The sequence below is a fragment of the Periplaneta americana genome, chromosome 15, assembly GCF_040183065.1.
Source record: "Periplaneta americana isolate PAMFEO1 chromosome 15, P.americana_PAMFEO1_priV1, whole genome shotgun sequence".
NCBI lineage: Eukaryota > Metazoa > Arthropoda > Insecta > Blattodea > Blattidae > Periplaneta > Periplaneta americana.
Window position 1 is genome coordinate 159,324,496 of NC_091131.1, and position 17,588 is coordinate 159,342,083.

Below are 17,588 nucleotides of genomic sequence, written 5' to 3' on the forward strand. Positions count from 1 at the left end.
TGGGTTGGATGAATGGATAGGATAGCTAAGTGACAGGATGCTGAGGACTGTGACAAGGTTAGAGTGGGTTGGATGAATGGATAGGATAGCTAAGTGACAGGATGCTGAGGACTGTGACAAGGTTAGAGTGGGTTGGATGAATGGATAGGATAGCTAAGTGACAGGAGGTCGAGGATTGTGACAAGGTTAGAGTGGGTTGGATGAATGGATAGGATAGCTTAGTGACAGGATGCTGAGGACTGTGACAAGGTTAGAGTGGGTTGGATGAATGGATAGGATAGCTTAGTGACAGGAGGTCGAGGATTGTGACAAGCTTAGAGTGGGTTTGATGAATGGATAGGATAGCTAAGTGACAGGATGCTGAGGACTATGACAAGGTTGGAGTGGATTGGATGAGATGAGTGGACAGGTGGCTGAGGGCAGTGACAAGGTTAGAGTGGGTTGCATGAGGGGAATAATTAAGTGACCTGAGGTCAAGGACTGTGACAAGGTTATAGAGGATTTGAACAGTGGTTAGGTAAGTGACAGGAGGCCGAGGACTGTGACCAATTTGATGATTTGAACAGTGGAGGGTTTATTGATGTATGATACCCCTGCTACTGGTCTGCAGTGCATAATCATGTAGTAGCATATTCTTTGCATGTGTTGTTAGACGTGAAAAATCGACGTCACAGCGAGAAAGATGGCGTTAGAAAGTGACTCTCTTGGATATTTTCGATGCATGTAAGAAATATATCAGTTTGGGATGAGTGAGATTATAGCTGCCATAGCATTCATATTGTGTTTTTGTGTGTGCTCTTTGAATTATGTATTATCCGAGTGATTTTATTAGTTGCTATAAAGTGGTGATTGTGTGTTTGACATTATTTTATCCTCAAATCTTATAAAATTTTAAAGTAACACTTAAAAAATATATATAATAGCAAACCTTCTTAGGATCAGTAAGAAAATGTTTATTTAAACCTTTCTGTTGCAGTCCATTGAGATTTATTTTATTTTCCTGATCATTCTTTAATTTGAGAATAATTTCTGTTACAGATGTAAATCTTAATGAAATTTATAATTGTACAGTAATATTGTCTTTCCGTTACTGACGATGGAGCTGATACATAAAGTAGTTACGAAATGTTTGTATTTCTGCATCTTGACACAGTAAAAAATCCAAAAATCTTGCATCATTTTGGAGAGATCATAAATTTTAATGAAACTAATACCTACAAGTGTGTTCATTAAATATACGTATTTAAATGTGTTATTTCATTTTTATTATTATTATTATTATTATTATTATTATTATTATTATTATTATTGTAGAATAACTCTTTTCGGGTTCTCAGCCAGGTGAGTTGGAGATTAGCTTCCAAGCTTTCGACGGCTAGCTCTGCCATCTTCTTCAGGGATGATCAGGGACTTCGTCCCTGAAGAAGATGGCAGAGCTAGCCGTCGAAAGCTTGGAAGCTAATCTCCAACTCACCTGGCTGAGAACCCGAGAAGAGTTATTCTACATCAAACGCCGGGAAAGCCTCAAGTCATATATTATTATTATTATTATTATTATTATTATTATTATTATTATTATTTAAGCATTATGTAAACCACAACTTCTTACATTATGCTTTTCCAGTTAACAGACATGTTTGACTGGCAGCCACATAGCAACGACAGTGTGCACTCCGTGGGCTCGATGATGGTAGATGAAGACTATATGGAGTTCATGTCGGACACACTATTTTCTACCATTTCTGCCAATCAACCATTTGCCTTCCCTGATCCACGTGAGATATGTAAGCAGCATTAATTATAGAAATATTAGGGAATGTAGTTAGCATTGAGCACTATTGGCTTGTTGTATTACCTTCTATTTCCTAATAGTGTTGGCAATCTAGGTGTCAGTTTTATATAGTTTTACAAATGTGAACAGTTGGTCTAGATAAATCGTTGAGCTAGTGAGTTTGTGATTTTGTTTTTGTCATTAAATCATTAATTTATGTTACAGCTCGCAATGCCGGAATTGCAGATTTCATCCAGCCAAGTCTTGTTCAGCTCCAGCCAAATCTGGAAGATTTCATGGACACTTTGGAACCTCTTCAGGGTAAAAAAAATCGTATCAAGTGAACCATAATGTTACATTTTACAAAACTGTGAAGGTTATAAAACTATTTAAATTCTGATGTATTGATGGAGAAATTTTATGAGAAGCATAGGTATTCACACCCTGTAATCAGTTTTTATCCATTAAAAAATAAGGCAATTATAATGCATATCAGGCCTACAAAAGAAACTGGAGGGATTACATTGCAATTCAATTGAGGATATTAATATATACACAGATATATGCGTATAAAACATACATATTATGTGGACATCTTCAGGAGAGAACCCAATTCCAAGTAAGATCATGATAAATAATACTTTAATTGAACGTGTTAATTCATTTAACTATTTAGGTTATAACCTCTCTTACATCACTGATGAAGATATGTCAAATAAAATATCTAAATTTATAAAAATCACTGGTGTCATTAACGCCGTCTTCAAATCATCCTATGTTCAGAAACATACAAGGCTAAAGGTATATAAAACACTAGCTCGACCGGTCCTCACCTACGGTAGCGAGGCATGGACAATCAGAAAAGCTTGATGAGCAAAGGCTGACGACAGTTGAAATGAGGTTCATGCGATGAACAGCGGGATGCTCTTTGCTGGAACACCGTAAAAATGTGGACATATTGCAGGAACTCAAAATGGAGCCTATAGTTAATTTTGTTCAACAATATCGACTTCAGTGGAAAAAACATGTCGAAAGGATGGATCGCACTAGATGGCCTAAACAGATTCTTACTTATGTACCAAGAGGAAAGAGGAAATTGGGAAGACCACGAAAGCGCTGGCATGAGACCGTAACAGATCCTGTAGGGGCTAATACATGAGGGATATGATGATTATGTGGACATGCATACATATTCTCGCGCACGTGCGGTTGTTTCACTGACTGCCCTGCAAATCTCGGAGAGAGGAGGCAACTTCCTGTAATTTGGCTAAGATGGAGGAAAAGGGCATGCAGCAAAATGAAGGTTTTAAGGGAAAATTATAGATTTTAATGAAGGTTTACAATGTATTTCGTTCAGCAGTGGTCCATGTCAATGCCTTCATTCTCCATCCCTTCCCTCCTTCTGCTCTTCACTTTTGTTACCAGACTTCCAGGTGAGGGAGTGGGAATGATAAAACAAATTGTAGGCGCAGTGTTTATTTTTTAAATTTTTGTGTTAAAAATACTATCTACTATGGTACATCCCTTCCGAACCATATTGGGAACACAAAGTTTGTCCAGGAAACGGTGAAAGTTTTCTCCTTCCAAACATAAATCTTAAAGACACCCTCGTACTGACAAAACAACATTAGCGGTCAAAGCCTTCACTTAAACTAAGCTCTTGTCAAGCATTTTATATTACTTCCATTGTGTGAGGTGAAGCCTTTGAAATGAGGGTTGAACTTTTAGAGTTTGTTCCAAACTATAAAGCTCAAATTTCACTGTTATTCACTTATTCAGTAGGTAATTACTACTGATCTGTTTGCTTAGAAAAAGATATAACTGGTCTAATCTGTAAAGAAGAAAGTAAAATGCATTCCAAATGATCTAAAGTTTCTTCATAGTATTAAAAATTACCAAAAAAATGCCGAAAAAAATATAAAAATTACCTGTTAGTTCAAAAACGCCAAAAAATGCAATATAAAAAATTATTTTTTTTTATATTGATATTAACATAGAAAGGATGTATATATTAATAGGCATTTCCTCCCAAGTATCATTTATATTTGTTACCATTGCTCCAAGATATTTGAATTTTTCCACCTCTTCAAGGGATAAATTTTCAATTTTTATATTCCCATTTCGTACAATATTCTGGTCATGAGACATAATCATATACTTTGTCTTTTCGGGATTTACTTCCAAACCTACTTCTTGACTTGCTTCAAGTAAAATTCCTGTGTTTTCCTCTATGGTTTGTGGATTTTCTCCTAACAAAGTCACGTCATCTGCATAAACAAGGAGCTAATGTAACCCATTCAATTCCAAGCCCTCTCTGTTATCCTGACTTTTCTAATGGCATATTCTAGAGCGAAGTTAAAAAGTAAAGGTGATAGTGCATCTCCTTGCTTTAGCCTACAGGAATTGGAAAAGACTAAAATACTGTTAAAACTATTTTTATAGTTTCATGTATTGCTATTTTTGGTAAAGTACATATTAAAATGAAAAACAGTTTTATGATTATTTTATTGTAAAATTGAGTTGTAGCCATTGATTCTTCTGATACAAAGCTAATGCAATGTTGTTCACTGAGGAATTTGGTCATTTAGGCTATTTAGAAGTCTAAAACATGATAAATTTCTGAAGTAATATTTCTTTGTGTACAACCTTAAACACAAAAAATGATCGATCTTCTGTAGTGTGAATTTATCAAGTCCACTTCGGGCAGCACTTGGTTCACACAACTGGGAAGAGGATGTTTATTTTGCACCTAATTTACCCCTTGAATACATCTTTGTTATGGATTGGGCCTATTTATAACATTTAATCTATAAACAGACTGAAACAACACAAAACAAGCAGAGTCTTGCAGAAGAAATTCGTTCATGTGTAAACTTACGCTCTCACTGAAGTCTTCTGAAGGGGACTTAACATATGGCAGCTGGATTTTTTCTTCTCTCTGAGGTTATACATTATCTCTAGGAAGATCGCAGGAAGTCTTAAATTTAATGTTTGTGTGCAAGAAGTGTTTGCGTACATATTCTTATTTTGTGTGTGTGAAAATGGATTTACTGTTACCAACATCTAGAAATTTGGCTTTACATATCCACATTCATGTCCTGAAGAGATGAAATGGAATTTTGGAAAAGAGACTGCATTAGAGAGCACTTCCTCATTGTAGTTCTGTTTCTCGTATAATGGATACTACCTTGAAACATTCATAAACATCTCTGTAAGTAAATTCATACTGTTGTACTGAAGTACATCACATTCTCAAAAGGCCACCTTTATGAAATCTTTCATGGAAACCCTATAGTTCAGACTGATATCTGAGTTATTATTAGGAATGTATTCAGTCTAGTCTTGGTTGATTGGTTGGCCAGTCTTTCAGTCAGTCATTTGGTACATCACTTTATGTTTAAAATAGAGTGATGATATTAAATAACAATGCCAACTTGGAAAGGAAAAAAAAAAGTCGTTATGGATTACAGACCTTTTATTACACAAGTTAATAGGCCCTACATCACATATTCATTATATATGAGGTCTCGCCATCCTCATTGAATATTACACGACTACTATGAAGTAGCCAATGTGTATTCCGGTGCCGATGCCGGAACGAATTTTTCTCGAATTTAATGGTGATAATACACATTGGCTATTTCATAGTAGTCGTGTAATATTCAATGAGGTGGGCGAGACCTCATATATAATGAATATGTGATGTATTAACTGTTAGCAGTTGTCACAAACTGATGTTGAATATGGCCATAAAGTCATTTAAAATATGCGCTCCTGCACTTGTGACTTACGTTGTCTAAAGTGCAGGTAGTAAGGCCATAAAACATTACAACAAGAGGAGTTCGGCCAGCACCGTGGATCATGTCCCGGCATAGCTCAGTTGGAAAGAGCACTCAGCGCGTAGAGCTGAGAGATCCCGGGTTCGATTCCCAGTGCCGGAACGAATTTTTCTCGAATTAAATGGTGATAATACACATTAGCTACTTCATAGTAGTCTTGTAATATTCAATGAGGATAGCAAGACCTCATATATAATGAATATGTGATGTATAAATGAGCTATTTTAGTGACATTTTGAATGTCTTTTGAGTCATCATGAGTCATGAACCTGTACTACAATTCATGAGAAATAAGGTTATGATTGACACTGCATGGGCGAATGTACACATGCGGAGGCTCGACATCACTTTGCCGAATCACAATTCGTGAATCATGGGCCAGTTGTGATGTAAGGCATCGAGCACTTAATGTTGTGACAGTTCATATTAGATCATCTGCATTCCGTGTCCAGTTCCGAGTGTAGTGCAGTGTGCTCTGTTTTGTTCAAAGTTCAGCAGTGTAATGCAATATACAGGGTGATTCACGACTAATGATCCGCAATTTAGGAATCAATTCTACAGGCCATTCTGAACATAAAATGTCATATGAACATGGGTCCGATTATCATTAGTATGAAAGTTATTCGTAAAAATCCAAGCACCATATTGTGAATCAGGGTTTGGAGTTGCTTGCATCGTAAGTCTTGTAACACGTTACACCAAGATGTATGAACTATGTAATATATGTAGAGATGGCTAGCTATGCTTTGGTCTTCACACTATAGCGGGAAATATGTTGCTACACAGTGGAGCTATCTCTGTATACATCATTAAAACACGAATTTTATTACTCCATACGGAAGGCAGTTTGGTATGAGTTGATAGAAATAAAGTTACTTCAATTTGAATAGCTCACTTTCTATTAATTTTATTCACCTTATATAAATTTTATAGGCTACAATTTGGATAGTTATCTGTGGGAGCGGGAAATATAGGTGGTGGGATAGCTATGTTTTAAAAAAAATCACTAGTCAACCAATATCAGCTATGTCTTATTTCGAGCGTTACTCCATGCCAAAGAAAAGCATTTTCCATAGCTCGACAAACCCATTACATATTTCTCTCTGTAGTGTGTTATGGACCTAATACAAACTTTGGAACATAAATTGAATGGAGGGTTTCGCTGTGATGTGAAGTACGGGGAGAAGGGGAAGATAGGTTTGGTGATTATCATCTGCACTTATTAGAGACACCTGTGACGAGGTATGGAATGTTAAGCACCATTCACGAGGTATGGAATGTTAAGCACCATTCACATCCGTGCGGCAAAGTGCATTGAAGTGGAAGGAGGATATTTGAAAATCTGCTTCCAAACTGAAGTGTGTTTATTTTATGATTGATACAGTCTCCAGGTATTGATCAAATTCCAGCATAATTAATATAAGAGGGTGGAAGTGCATTATATAGCGAAATTTATAAACTTGTACTTGCTATTTGGGAAAAGGAAATTGTACCAGAACAATGGAAGGAGTCCATAATTGTACCTATTTTTAAAAAGGGAGACAAAACCAACTGTGGTAACTTTCGAGGAATATCACTTTTGTTGACGTCGTACAAAATTTTGTCCAATATTCTTTTGAGAAGATTAACTCCGTATGTAGATGAAATTATTGGGGATCATCAGTGCAGTTTTCGGCGTAATAGATCGACTATTGATCAGATTTTTTGTATTCGACAGATAATGGAGAAAAAATGGGAGTATAAGGGTACAGTACATCAGTTATTCATAGATTTCAAAAAGGCATATGACTCGGTTAAGAGGGAAGTATTATATAATATTCTTATTGAATTTGGTATTCCCAAGAAACTAGTTCGATTAATTAAAATGTGTCTCAGTGAAACATACAGCAGAGTCTGTATAGGTTAGTTTCTATCTGATGCTTTTCCAATTCACTGCGGGCTAAAGCAGGGAGATGCACTATCACCTTTACTTTTTAACTTCGCTCTAGAATATGCCATTAGGAAAGTTCAGGATAACAGGCAGGGTTTGGAATTGAACGGGTTACATCAGCTTCTTGTCTCTGCAGATGACGTGAATATGTTAGGAGAAAATACACAAACGATTAGGGAAAACACGGAAATTCTACTTGAAGCAAGTAAAGCGATTGGTTTGGAAGTAAATCCCGAAAAGACAAAGTATATGATTATGTCTCGTGACCAGAATATTGTACGAAATGGAAATATAAAAATTGGAGATTTATCCTTCGAAGAGGTGGAAAAATTCAAATATTTTGGAGCAACAGTAACAAATATAAATGACACTCGGGAGGAAATTAAACGCAGAATAAATATGGGCAATGCGTGTTATTATTCGGTTGAGAAGCTCTTATCATCCAGTCTGCTGTCAAAAAATCTGAAAGTTAGAATTTATAAAACAGTTATATTACCGGTTGTTCTGTATGGTTGTGAAACTTGGACTCTCACTCTGAGAGAGAAACATAGGTTAAGGGTGTTTGAGAATAAGGTGCTTAGGAAAAATATTTGGGGCTAAGCAGGATGAAGTTACAGGAGAATGGAGAAAGTTACACAACACAGAACTGCACACATTGTACTCTTCAGCTAACATAATTAGGAACTTAAAATCCAGACGTTTGAGATGGGCAGGGCATGTAGCACGTATGGGCGAATCCAGAAATGCATATGGAGTGTTAGTTGGGAGACGGGAGGGAAAAAGACCTTTAGGGAGGCCGAGACGTAGATGGGAGGATAATATTAAAATGGATTTGAGGGAGGTGGGGTGTGATGATAGAGACTGGATTAATCTTGCACAGGATAGGGACCGATGGCGGGCTTATGTGAGGGCGGCAATGAACCTTCAGGTTCCTTAAAAGCCATTTGTAAGTAAGTAAGTAAGTACATTTTTTTTAATTAATATTTCTGTGTATCTTAAGTGAATAATTCTTAGTTCTGCTGAAAACCACTGCTACTTTCGTAGGATCCAAGCAACTGTAACTTTTTATTGGTCAATGATCACACATGTTCATATGACATTTTATGTTCAAAATGGTCCATAGAACTGATTCCTAAAGCGCTGGTCATTAGTCATGAATCACCCTGTATAAACTCGTGTCATCCAATCTTAAAATGTAGGCTTTCACAGCCGGCGTCATTCAGATTGGAGTTATCCAGTCTAAAGGGTTGCGTGGTCTGCTGGAACTGTTGTTACCAGATGTTTCGTCTACTACTGCAGTAGACAAAACATCTGGTAACAACAGTTCCAACAGACCATGGCTCTTTAGCCCGGATAACCCCAATATCGTATCATCCAATTACCTCAGGATTCTGAAGTTGGTGATAGTGATAAAGATGAGGATTTAGGTTTTGCGCAATTGGAGACCAGCAGCAAGGAAGAGGAGATGTGACAACACTGTGTTCTCGATCCATGCTCTAGTAACGTCAATCACAACCTTATCTCTCGTGCATTAAAAACATTGGCGGCTGGTGCTAAAAAATTTTGTTCATTTACTTTCTTGCTACAAAATATTAGGCCTATCATGCTACAGTCGTAAAAATTTGCAAAAACTCACCTATTTATTTCCACAGTGTTTTCCCAGAAGAGTCTCTTCGTAGTGTCATTAGAGCGTATCCGTTTATAAATGAAAGGAATATTCGCACTGAATGTTCAGTTATTTATGGCACTGACGAGTTCAGAAACATTTCAGGCTGTGTGTCTCTAATGGAATTTTTCAGAGACAATTTATGTTCAACTTTCGGCGAATGTACAAAATTACTGTACTAGAAATTTTACTAACAATCCCTATGACGACTTCAGAGGCTGAAAGGTGTTTTCCTACTCTCCTCCGAACAAAATATAAGGAAAACAGGACAAAGATTTTCTTATTTCACGGCCACATAATCCACTGAAACTTCTCGTACAGTATGTATTATAAAATTGAATTTTCTGTTGAACGACCTGGCTTTGGTTTTCACGCACTGCGAAGTTTCAAGGTTCAGAGTCGATCTACCAAGACGCTTAATCTCGCACTTCTCTTCTAAGCTACGCAATAAAAATGGATGTTCTATTAAAGATTGAATTGTATTCATCTTCACTAGGGTCTGTTTAATATACGTAGAGTACTGTAACACAAACAACACAATTTATTAAAACAGCTTCTTACGCACCACCACATGCTCTCAACCAACTCGACTCAAGTACCTCCAATGAAACGGAAAGCGAAAACACCAATAAAGTACAAGCTCACCCTCTACCCTAAAAAAAAAAAAAAATACTTGTTTTCGCGCCTAACTTCAGTCGCAGGGCGGGCATGTTCTGTCTCTGCCTCATTCATTGTCACTCATCAGTAGCTCTGTAAGCTACTGCCATCTGTTTCCATTTTCAAAGCTCGTTTACCTCCCTGTTCGTTTATCAACAACTCAAACTCCATGCTGGACAACACCCCTCTCATCCCCTTTCCCCGAAGAGATACCCAAGATCAAGCCAGTGTCCATAAGAAGTATGGTCGTTTACTTCGGCAAGTCAATGATGAGGCTCCTACAAACGATTATAGTTGGATGAGAAACTTAACTACAGCCGATCATACCAATCGTGTACTTAGACCACAATAATTTAACTTGTATTTTAAACCAAAATATCCGTAAATATTTTTAGGTGTAGTGCAAACTTGCTACAACCTTAAGGAGCCATGCCTGATTATAAATAAAACTTACAACTACATCTTATAAAGTTCATCTCACTCATTGACAAGTAAGTATGGTACGTAATTCCCTATCTAATTATTTATTTTTTTAATTTGTGTACAGATTTGTTAACTGCAAAGCTACCTTCTGTCCCTGAAGAATACATCATGCCTGACGACATATTTCGTGGCAGGAGTATGGAAGGATCAGAGTACAATGATTTAGATCTCCTCACAGTACAGCAGCAAGTTGCCACGGCAGCACAGACACAAGTGTCCCAGACCCAGCCTCAGCAACAGTCCGCAAGCAGTCAACTGCAGTACACTGCCACAATTTTTGCTCAAGCAGAAACAAACAATAATTTCCGGCCCTCTGGTCCCAGTGCCTTTCAACAAGGTAAGGACAGTTTTGTATGAGGGGGAAGAAGGCGAGAGACTGGACGTCCCATTAATCAATATTTTTACATTTTTCCTTAAATCCCTCCTTAATTACTGCCTTAATATCATACGATGCTATTAGTATTACAAATGGCTAAATTTTTTTACTTTATATAATATTTTTACCTCTGATGAGGTTCCGACTGATATGTACATCTATTATCAAGCAGTACATCTCACTTGACGATAATATGTGTCAGAGGAGCACATTTGTTTGTGTATACATCTGAAGTCTGATTAGTGTAATGTGTAGCTAGTCGGTGATGTATGCAATGGAGGGGGAAAGGAACTGGGCACTCTGCCCCATTATCTCCTGGCCTAGTTGCCTCATAAATGGTGCCTTGTTGGTATCACTTGTGAGGTTCAGACAGTTGACTAAACAACAACAATATATGCACAAACTGAAGGATTACCAATGGGTTCACCTATATCAAGCATATTAGCTGGAATCTTTATTCACAACATTGAACAAACACACATACTAAACACTGACAACAACAAACACGCAGAGAGAATAATGTACTGGCATCGATATGTAGATGACATAATAGCCCTATATAATGGAAACAAAAGACAAATAGAAAACCTACATCAACAACGCAATAAAATACATCCCAAATTAAAATATACAATAGAAACAGGACATAACCAAGCTATAAACTTCTCAGACATCACCATAACCAAAACAAATAACAGACACGAATTCAAAATATACAGGAAACCCACCACAGCCACAACACATATACACAATTCATCAAATCATCCCATACAACATAAACATACAGCTTTCGGTACAATGACACACAGATTAATTAATATACCAATGAACAATGATAGCTTCACTGAAGAATTAAACACAATAAAATATATAGTACAAGACAATGGATACAGCCCTAACATAATAGACACACTAATAAAAAAGGCAAAACAAAAACAGAACAAACCAACACAAACACCACGTGAGAATAAATACATAACATTAACATATCACAATACCAATACTCACAAAATTGCAACTTCATTCAGAAAACTAAAATACAAGATAGCATACAAAACAAATAACACAACACAGAAATATCTAAATAATCACATTAAACATTCAAATAAATATAATTCAACTGAGTTTACAAACTAAAATGCAATAGTTGCCCACATTTTTACATAGGACAGACAGGAAGATCCTTTCACACAAGATATAATGAACATATTAAAGCTATAACCAAACCCTACATCACATCAAATTACGCAGAACACATTATCAACAATAATCATGACTACAATAATATACAAATAGATGAGGAAATTTTACACATCACACCAAAAAGTTCACAGTTAAACATCTTAGAACAATACGAAATATATAAACATACAATAACATACCCACAACATATACTTAATACACAATTACAGTTCAATACCCACACATTATTCGATGTCATGATATGTCATAACACACAAACAACCAGCCCCCACCATAAGAGCAACACACCCCCACCCCTACAACCGACAAATGCACATCGCAGAATTGAAGATCACCAGTAGTTCAGGAGACACTGATGAAGACGTAACATCATGTCGAAACGGGCTGTCTGTCCAAGGTATATACCTTTTTTTTTTTTTTTTTTTTAAATTTTAACACTTCTTAATGTGTGACGAAACAATTTTATGTTTTCTAACAAACAAAGTGTTAACGTGAACTATAATTAATGAACAATATAATATTTAATTACTCAGTATATTAAGTTTTAATCTGGTATTTTGAAGTTTCCTACTGTATAATTACCTATAACTGACTAGTAACTTTAGCTAATATTTCTGTCTCTCAGAATTTAAAACTTTGTTGAACAGTTTGATTGATTTTTGATTTAGGAGTTCTGTAACCTACTGAAGAATCTAAAGAATGTGAGCGCCATTGCACAAAATGCATTTCAGAATGAAAGCTATTTAAATATGTTTGGGTTTGGTGGATGCTGCCTAATTTCAACTATATTTTATAGAAGACCTAAAGTCTATATATTGTGAACGCGAAAATTAAATTCTTCTTCAGTCTTTCACTGAAAATTTTTGTATTACATAAGTAAGTAATTTATTGTAGAGAATATATAATGTTGAATGTCATGTGGACTACAGTTACGAGAGTGTTTTTCTAAATTTGTTCTTCTTAGTTGCTGGCCAGACAACATATGAAGATGCTTCTTCAGTTGGGAAAGTACGTCCTCTTCGACCATCACAGCGAACTCATCCCCATCATCAGCAAACACAGCAACAAAAGCAGAGTCAACCCTCAGCATCGTTGCCTCAGCAATCCAGTGCAATATTTCAACAACCTCCACCTCCTCCACCCCCACCACAGACACAGCATTCTCAGCAGCAGCAGCAGGTGGTTCTGAATCCCTCAGCACAGTACCAAGTGTTCAGCATGAACGAACTTGGGTCTGCAACAAGTTCTCCGAGTCACTCTCCCCCATCACGCCCTCCACCTCCTCCCCAACCTCCAGGCTATCCCCTCTCTGCGAGTTACAAACAGCCATCCTCACAACAATCGTCGTATCAACGGACTAGTTCTCAACAGCAAGTCAGTTTTCCAAACTTTCGTCTTCCGTCCCCTCCGCTAGCTGCGTCACAGAGCCCTACGCCATCACCAGATTCAAGCAGCTTGCGACAGTCGCTTGGAACTGCGTCGCCTACCCTGAAGAGTCCTTCACTTCGGAGCAACAGTTTGCCTGGACCACAAGACGACACGTTTGTGATGCCCAAAGTAGGTATTGTGCAGTGTATGTGATCGGGTTGATGGGTTGTGCATGCTTCTGTAACTAATGTGCTATGCTTCCTGTTACAATCAACTGCACAGCTGCTTTCCCTTTTTCTTCTCCATAGATAAAGAGAGAGATCGTGCACACGTCTTCACTCTTTTATTTCAGAGGTCTCCACAATCGTCATGGTGGCATCTGTTATCAAAATTTTGAAATACTGTAATGGTAGGACCAAGTATCTAATTATTTTTTTTATGAACAAATGTTTCTTTTACATGCAGTACATGTATTATCCTGAGGCTAATTCTTGTTCTTTTACATGCAGTACATGTATTATCCTGAGGCTAGTTGTTGTTCTTTTACATGCAGTACATGTATTATCCCGAGGCTAATTCTTGTTCTTTTACATGCAGTACATGTATTATCCTGAGGCTAATTCTTGTTCTTTTACATGCAATACATGTATTATCCTGAGGCTAATTCTTGTTCTTTTACATGCAGTACATGTATTATCCTGAGGCTAATTCTTGTTCTTTTACATGCAATACATGTATTATCCTGAGGCTAATTCTTGTTCTTTTACATGCAATACATGTATTATCCTGAGGCTAATTCTTGTTCTTTTACATGCAGTACATGTATTATCCTGAGGCTAATTCTTGTTCTTTTACATGCAGTACATGTATTATCCTGAGGCTAATTCTTGTTCTTTTACATGCAATACATGTATTATCCTGAGGCTAATTCTTGTTCTTTTACATGCAGTACATGTATTATCCTGAGGCTAATTCTTGTTCTTTTACATGCAGTACATGTATTATCCTGAGGCGAATTCTTTTACTTCCTCATTCAGTGGAGTAGCACTTAGGCTATTCATGTCTAAAAATCCATTGTGTAATGGATTTCGACCAAGATACCTGGATTTAAAGGAAAGCAAGATAACCACTGGCTATTGAGAGTAACTGACTGGCTGTATGTGTGTATGCATGCATGCGTGTGTGTGATGGTGGGAAGACTCGCTGGGGGGGGGGGGGTGCTTTTTCAGTGAAAAATGTTTCTTTGTTTTTGTTTGCCAACGAATTTAATCTCAGTACTTTTCAGTTACGTTATTGTATTCAATTGATAATTCTAAAATTTCAACATTTTGGTTTGACATTTTGATTTTTCCATGACTAAACTATACGAGCTATTACTTTAAGTGTGCGTGTGTGCATGTTTTTTTTTTTCTCAAAATTTTCAGGAATCAGCACTTTTATTCAAAATGGCTGGTAAAAAATTCACAAATTAGTCGCATAATAGTCACTTGCCAGATTAAAATATTTGGACACTGGCATCTGGGTATCCTGGACTTTTCTTCTCATGAGCTCCAGTGCCTCTTATGCAGATTTGTAGATCCTCTAGAATCCACTATCAGTATCTACCAATGTTAAGGCAAACGTGAGGAACAATATAATAGATTTAATAAACACATTGTGTATATTGAGCATTGTGAGTATGTTGTACACAGTTCTTTGTCATTCATCTTTAGCGTAATACGACAGCGGCAATGTTCTTAGTGAGCACTCAAAGAGGTGATATAGTGGGCAATGCAGTCCACAGATTACACACGCACAATCACTGGTCACCTGGTGAAAACCTTTGCTAGTACAGATGCGGTAGTGAAAACCATGGATTGCTCCCCTTGTGTAATGGTGACGTAACTCGAAGTTGGCTGCTTTCCATTCCTCGTTGTTCATCGCTGGGGTATGGAAAAATGCAGGGTCAATTTCTGCAGTTTTCTGTCATCGTTCGTCAAAAAACTTCGTACTGGCTGGGGTTGGTGTCAGGTTGTAGGTGGCCATTAAATCTTCTATGAAGGACGTTGTTCCTGCCAGCTGGTACACGAGTCGGGTTGGAGCGAACTTGGAGATGCAGAGTGTTCTTTTTATATATCTGGACTTAGCCCTGTCCAAAGTTTTCAGGTTTTGGTAGCTCAGGTACGTCCATATTATCTCAATGGCATATGATGCTACTGGTGCGACTTTGAGTTTGAACAGTGCAATTGAGGTTCCGAGTGATAGGGACTTGAGGTTTCGTATCACCATTGTGGCCTTGACTGCCGCGACTGTTCTGTCCTGAATATGCCTGGTGAACGTGAATCAGGTTACTTGCAGGGTCACCCCTAGATATTTGAAATATTTTACTATTTCGAGGGTTTGAGTTTCGCAGATAAACTTGTCCTTTGAGGATAATTTTCCTCCTTTTAGAAACTTCATTATTTTCGTCTTGTTTTGGTTTATCTGCATGTCGTTATCCTGGGACCATACGACTAGGTTGTTGAGTGAGGTCCTGTTGTTGCTTGACACAACCATATCATCTGCATACAGATACATTTTCACGTCTTGGGTTGCTACCCTCTGAACCACATCGTGAAACGTGTGTAGGAAAACATTGGATGAAACTAATAGTGGTATCATTCATTTCATTCATTTAGTGTTCTGCCCAAGTGCAGATCTTTCACTGCAAACCCAGCTTTCTCCAATCTTTCCTATTTTCTGTCTTCCTCTTTGTTTCCTATAGTGGTATCCTGATTCAATAAATTCAAACATTATTGCTTTAAAGTATTGAGGAAAGTAACACTCAGACTTAAGACAAATTCTACTTTGCAGGCAGGTCTTTGCTTTAACCTGGAAATCTAATATGGATATCTTAGTATCAGCAACGTTTACACGTAAAAAATTAATTTCTATACAATACGTGAAATACGCGTCAAATGGGTAATTTGTGTCATAAGTGTGAAAAATGTAATAAATTCAAAACTTACTGTAATACACTAAACAAACAAGGTGTTAAATTTTTACTCGAGTTCCCAAGCTACCACTATACATTGCTTATGGTAATGTATTCGAACTTTTCATATGAAGCCTTCATTTCTTCTATCCTTTGAAAAGCTACACCAACATGTTGCTTGAATACTCACCACACTGATACAGATCCTAGAGTCCCCCTCTCCCAGTACAGCCCATCTGCATTATGCTCCAGATGCACTGTAGCAGCCCATGGCTCCTTGTGTTTATCTGGGGATCCCAGAGCTCATTTCTTCTATCCTTTGAAAAGCTACACCAACATGTTGCTTGGATACTCACCACACTGATACAGATCCTAGAGTCCCCTACAGCCCATCTGCATTATGCTCCAGATGCACTGTAGCAGCCCATGGCTCCTTGTGTTTATCTGGGGATCCCAGAGCTTACTAGTCATCGAAGGCTGCCAACGATTTTCATCATATGCATTTTGTCTTTATGTTTCCGACGGTTCCCACATCGGCATATTTTGTCTTTATATTTTTTTTATGCTGAACTTCTTATATCATTGTGGTAATGGTTAGTGTCTTTGTGAGTAATGCTGACTTTGTTTATTTTCCTTTATCCACTGATCAAAGAAGTCGTCGTGTTCACACAGGCCATTATTAAGGAGAAAACACAACATTTGATTTCCCTTTTTAGAGCTCCCTGTGCACACTTTCCCAGAAGCACCACCTTCGACACACTTCTACATAGTTCTTGATCATATTGTTGTTGTTGTTTTCTAATGCCAGGCGTTTGACAATAAAGTCATTTGACCTCTTGCACTCCAATATTTTTCAAAGATATTATCATGGCCGGCCACTGAAGCACAGATTTTAAAGTGTTCCGAATCCATTTCTTGGTTTGAGTTGCACAATGGGCAGTTAGGAGACTGATATATTCCAATTCTATGCAGGTGTTTGGCCAAACAATCATGGCCTGTTGCCAATCTAAATGCAGCTACAGACGATTTTCGTGGTAAATCGGGAATTAACTGTGGATTTTGATGCAGAGAGTTCCATTTTTTCCCTTGAGATTGTGTTATCAAATTTTGTTTGTTGAAGTCTAAGTATGTAGATTTAATAAATCTTTTCACAGTGTAATACGTAGATTTAGTAACAGGTCTGTAAGTAGCAGTGCTGCCCTTCTTTGCTAAAGCATCCGCATTCTCGTTTCCCAGGATTCCACAGTGGGATGGTATCCATTGGAATACAATTCTTTTATTGAGTGATATTAATTGAGAGAGCATTTTAGTTATTTCTGCTGTTTGAAATGAAAGTGTGCAT

At 37.4% G+C, this 17,588-nt stretch overlaps 1 protein-coding gene across 5 annotated transcripts in view; it reads left to right on the forward strand.

The window, feature by feature from the left end:
- Nucleotides 1-17,588, forward strand: part of Mondo (MLX interacting protein mondo) — a 654,540-nt gene that overhangs the window by 524,954 nt on the left and 111,998 nt on the right. For all 5 annotated transcript variants that reach the window (XM_069848437.1, XM_069848441.1, XM_069848440.1 and 2 more), the window contains exons 5-8: nt 1,625-1,784; nt 1,997-2,092; nt 10,411-10,683; nt 12,890-13,482. In XM_069848437.1, the coding sequence (XP_069704538.1) occupies nt 1,625-1,784; nt 1,997-2,092; nt 10,411-10,683; nt 12,890-13,482 (1,122 nt within the window). The remainder of the gene's footprint in view (nt 1-1,624; nt 1,785-1,996; nt 2,093-10,410; nt 10,684-12,889; nt 13,483-17,588) is intronic.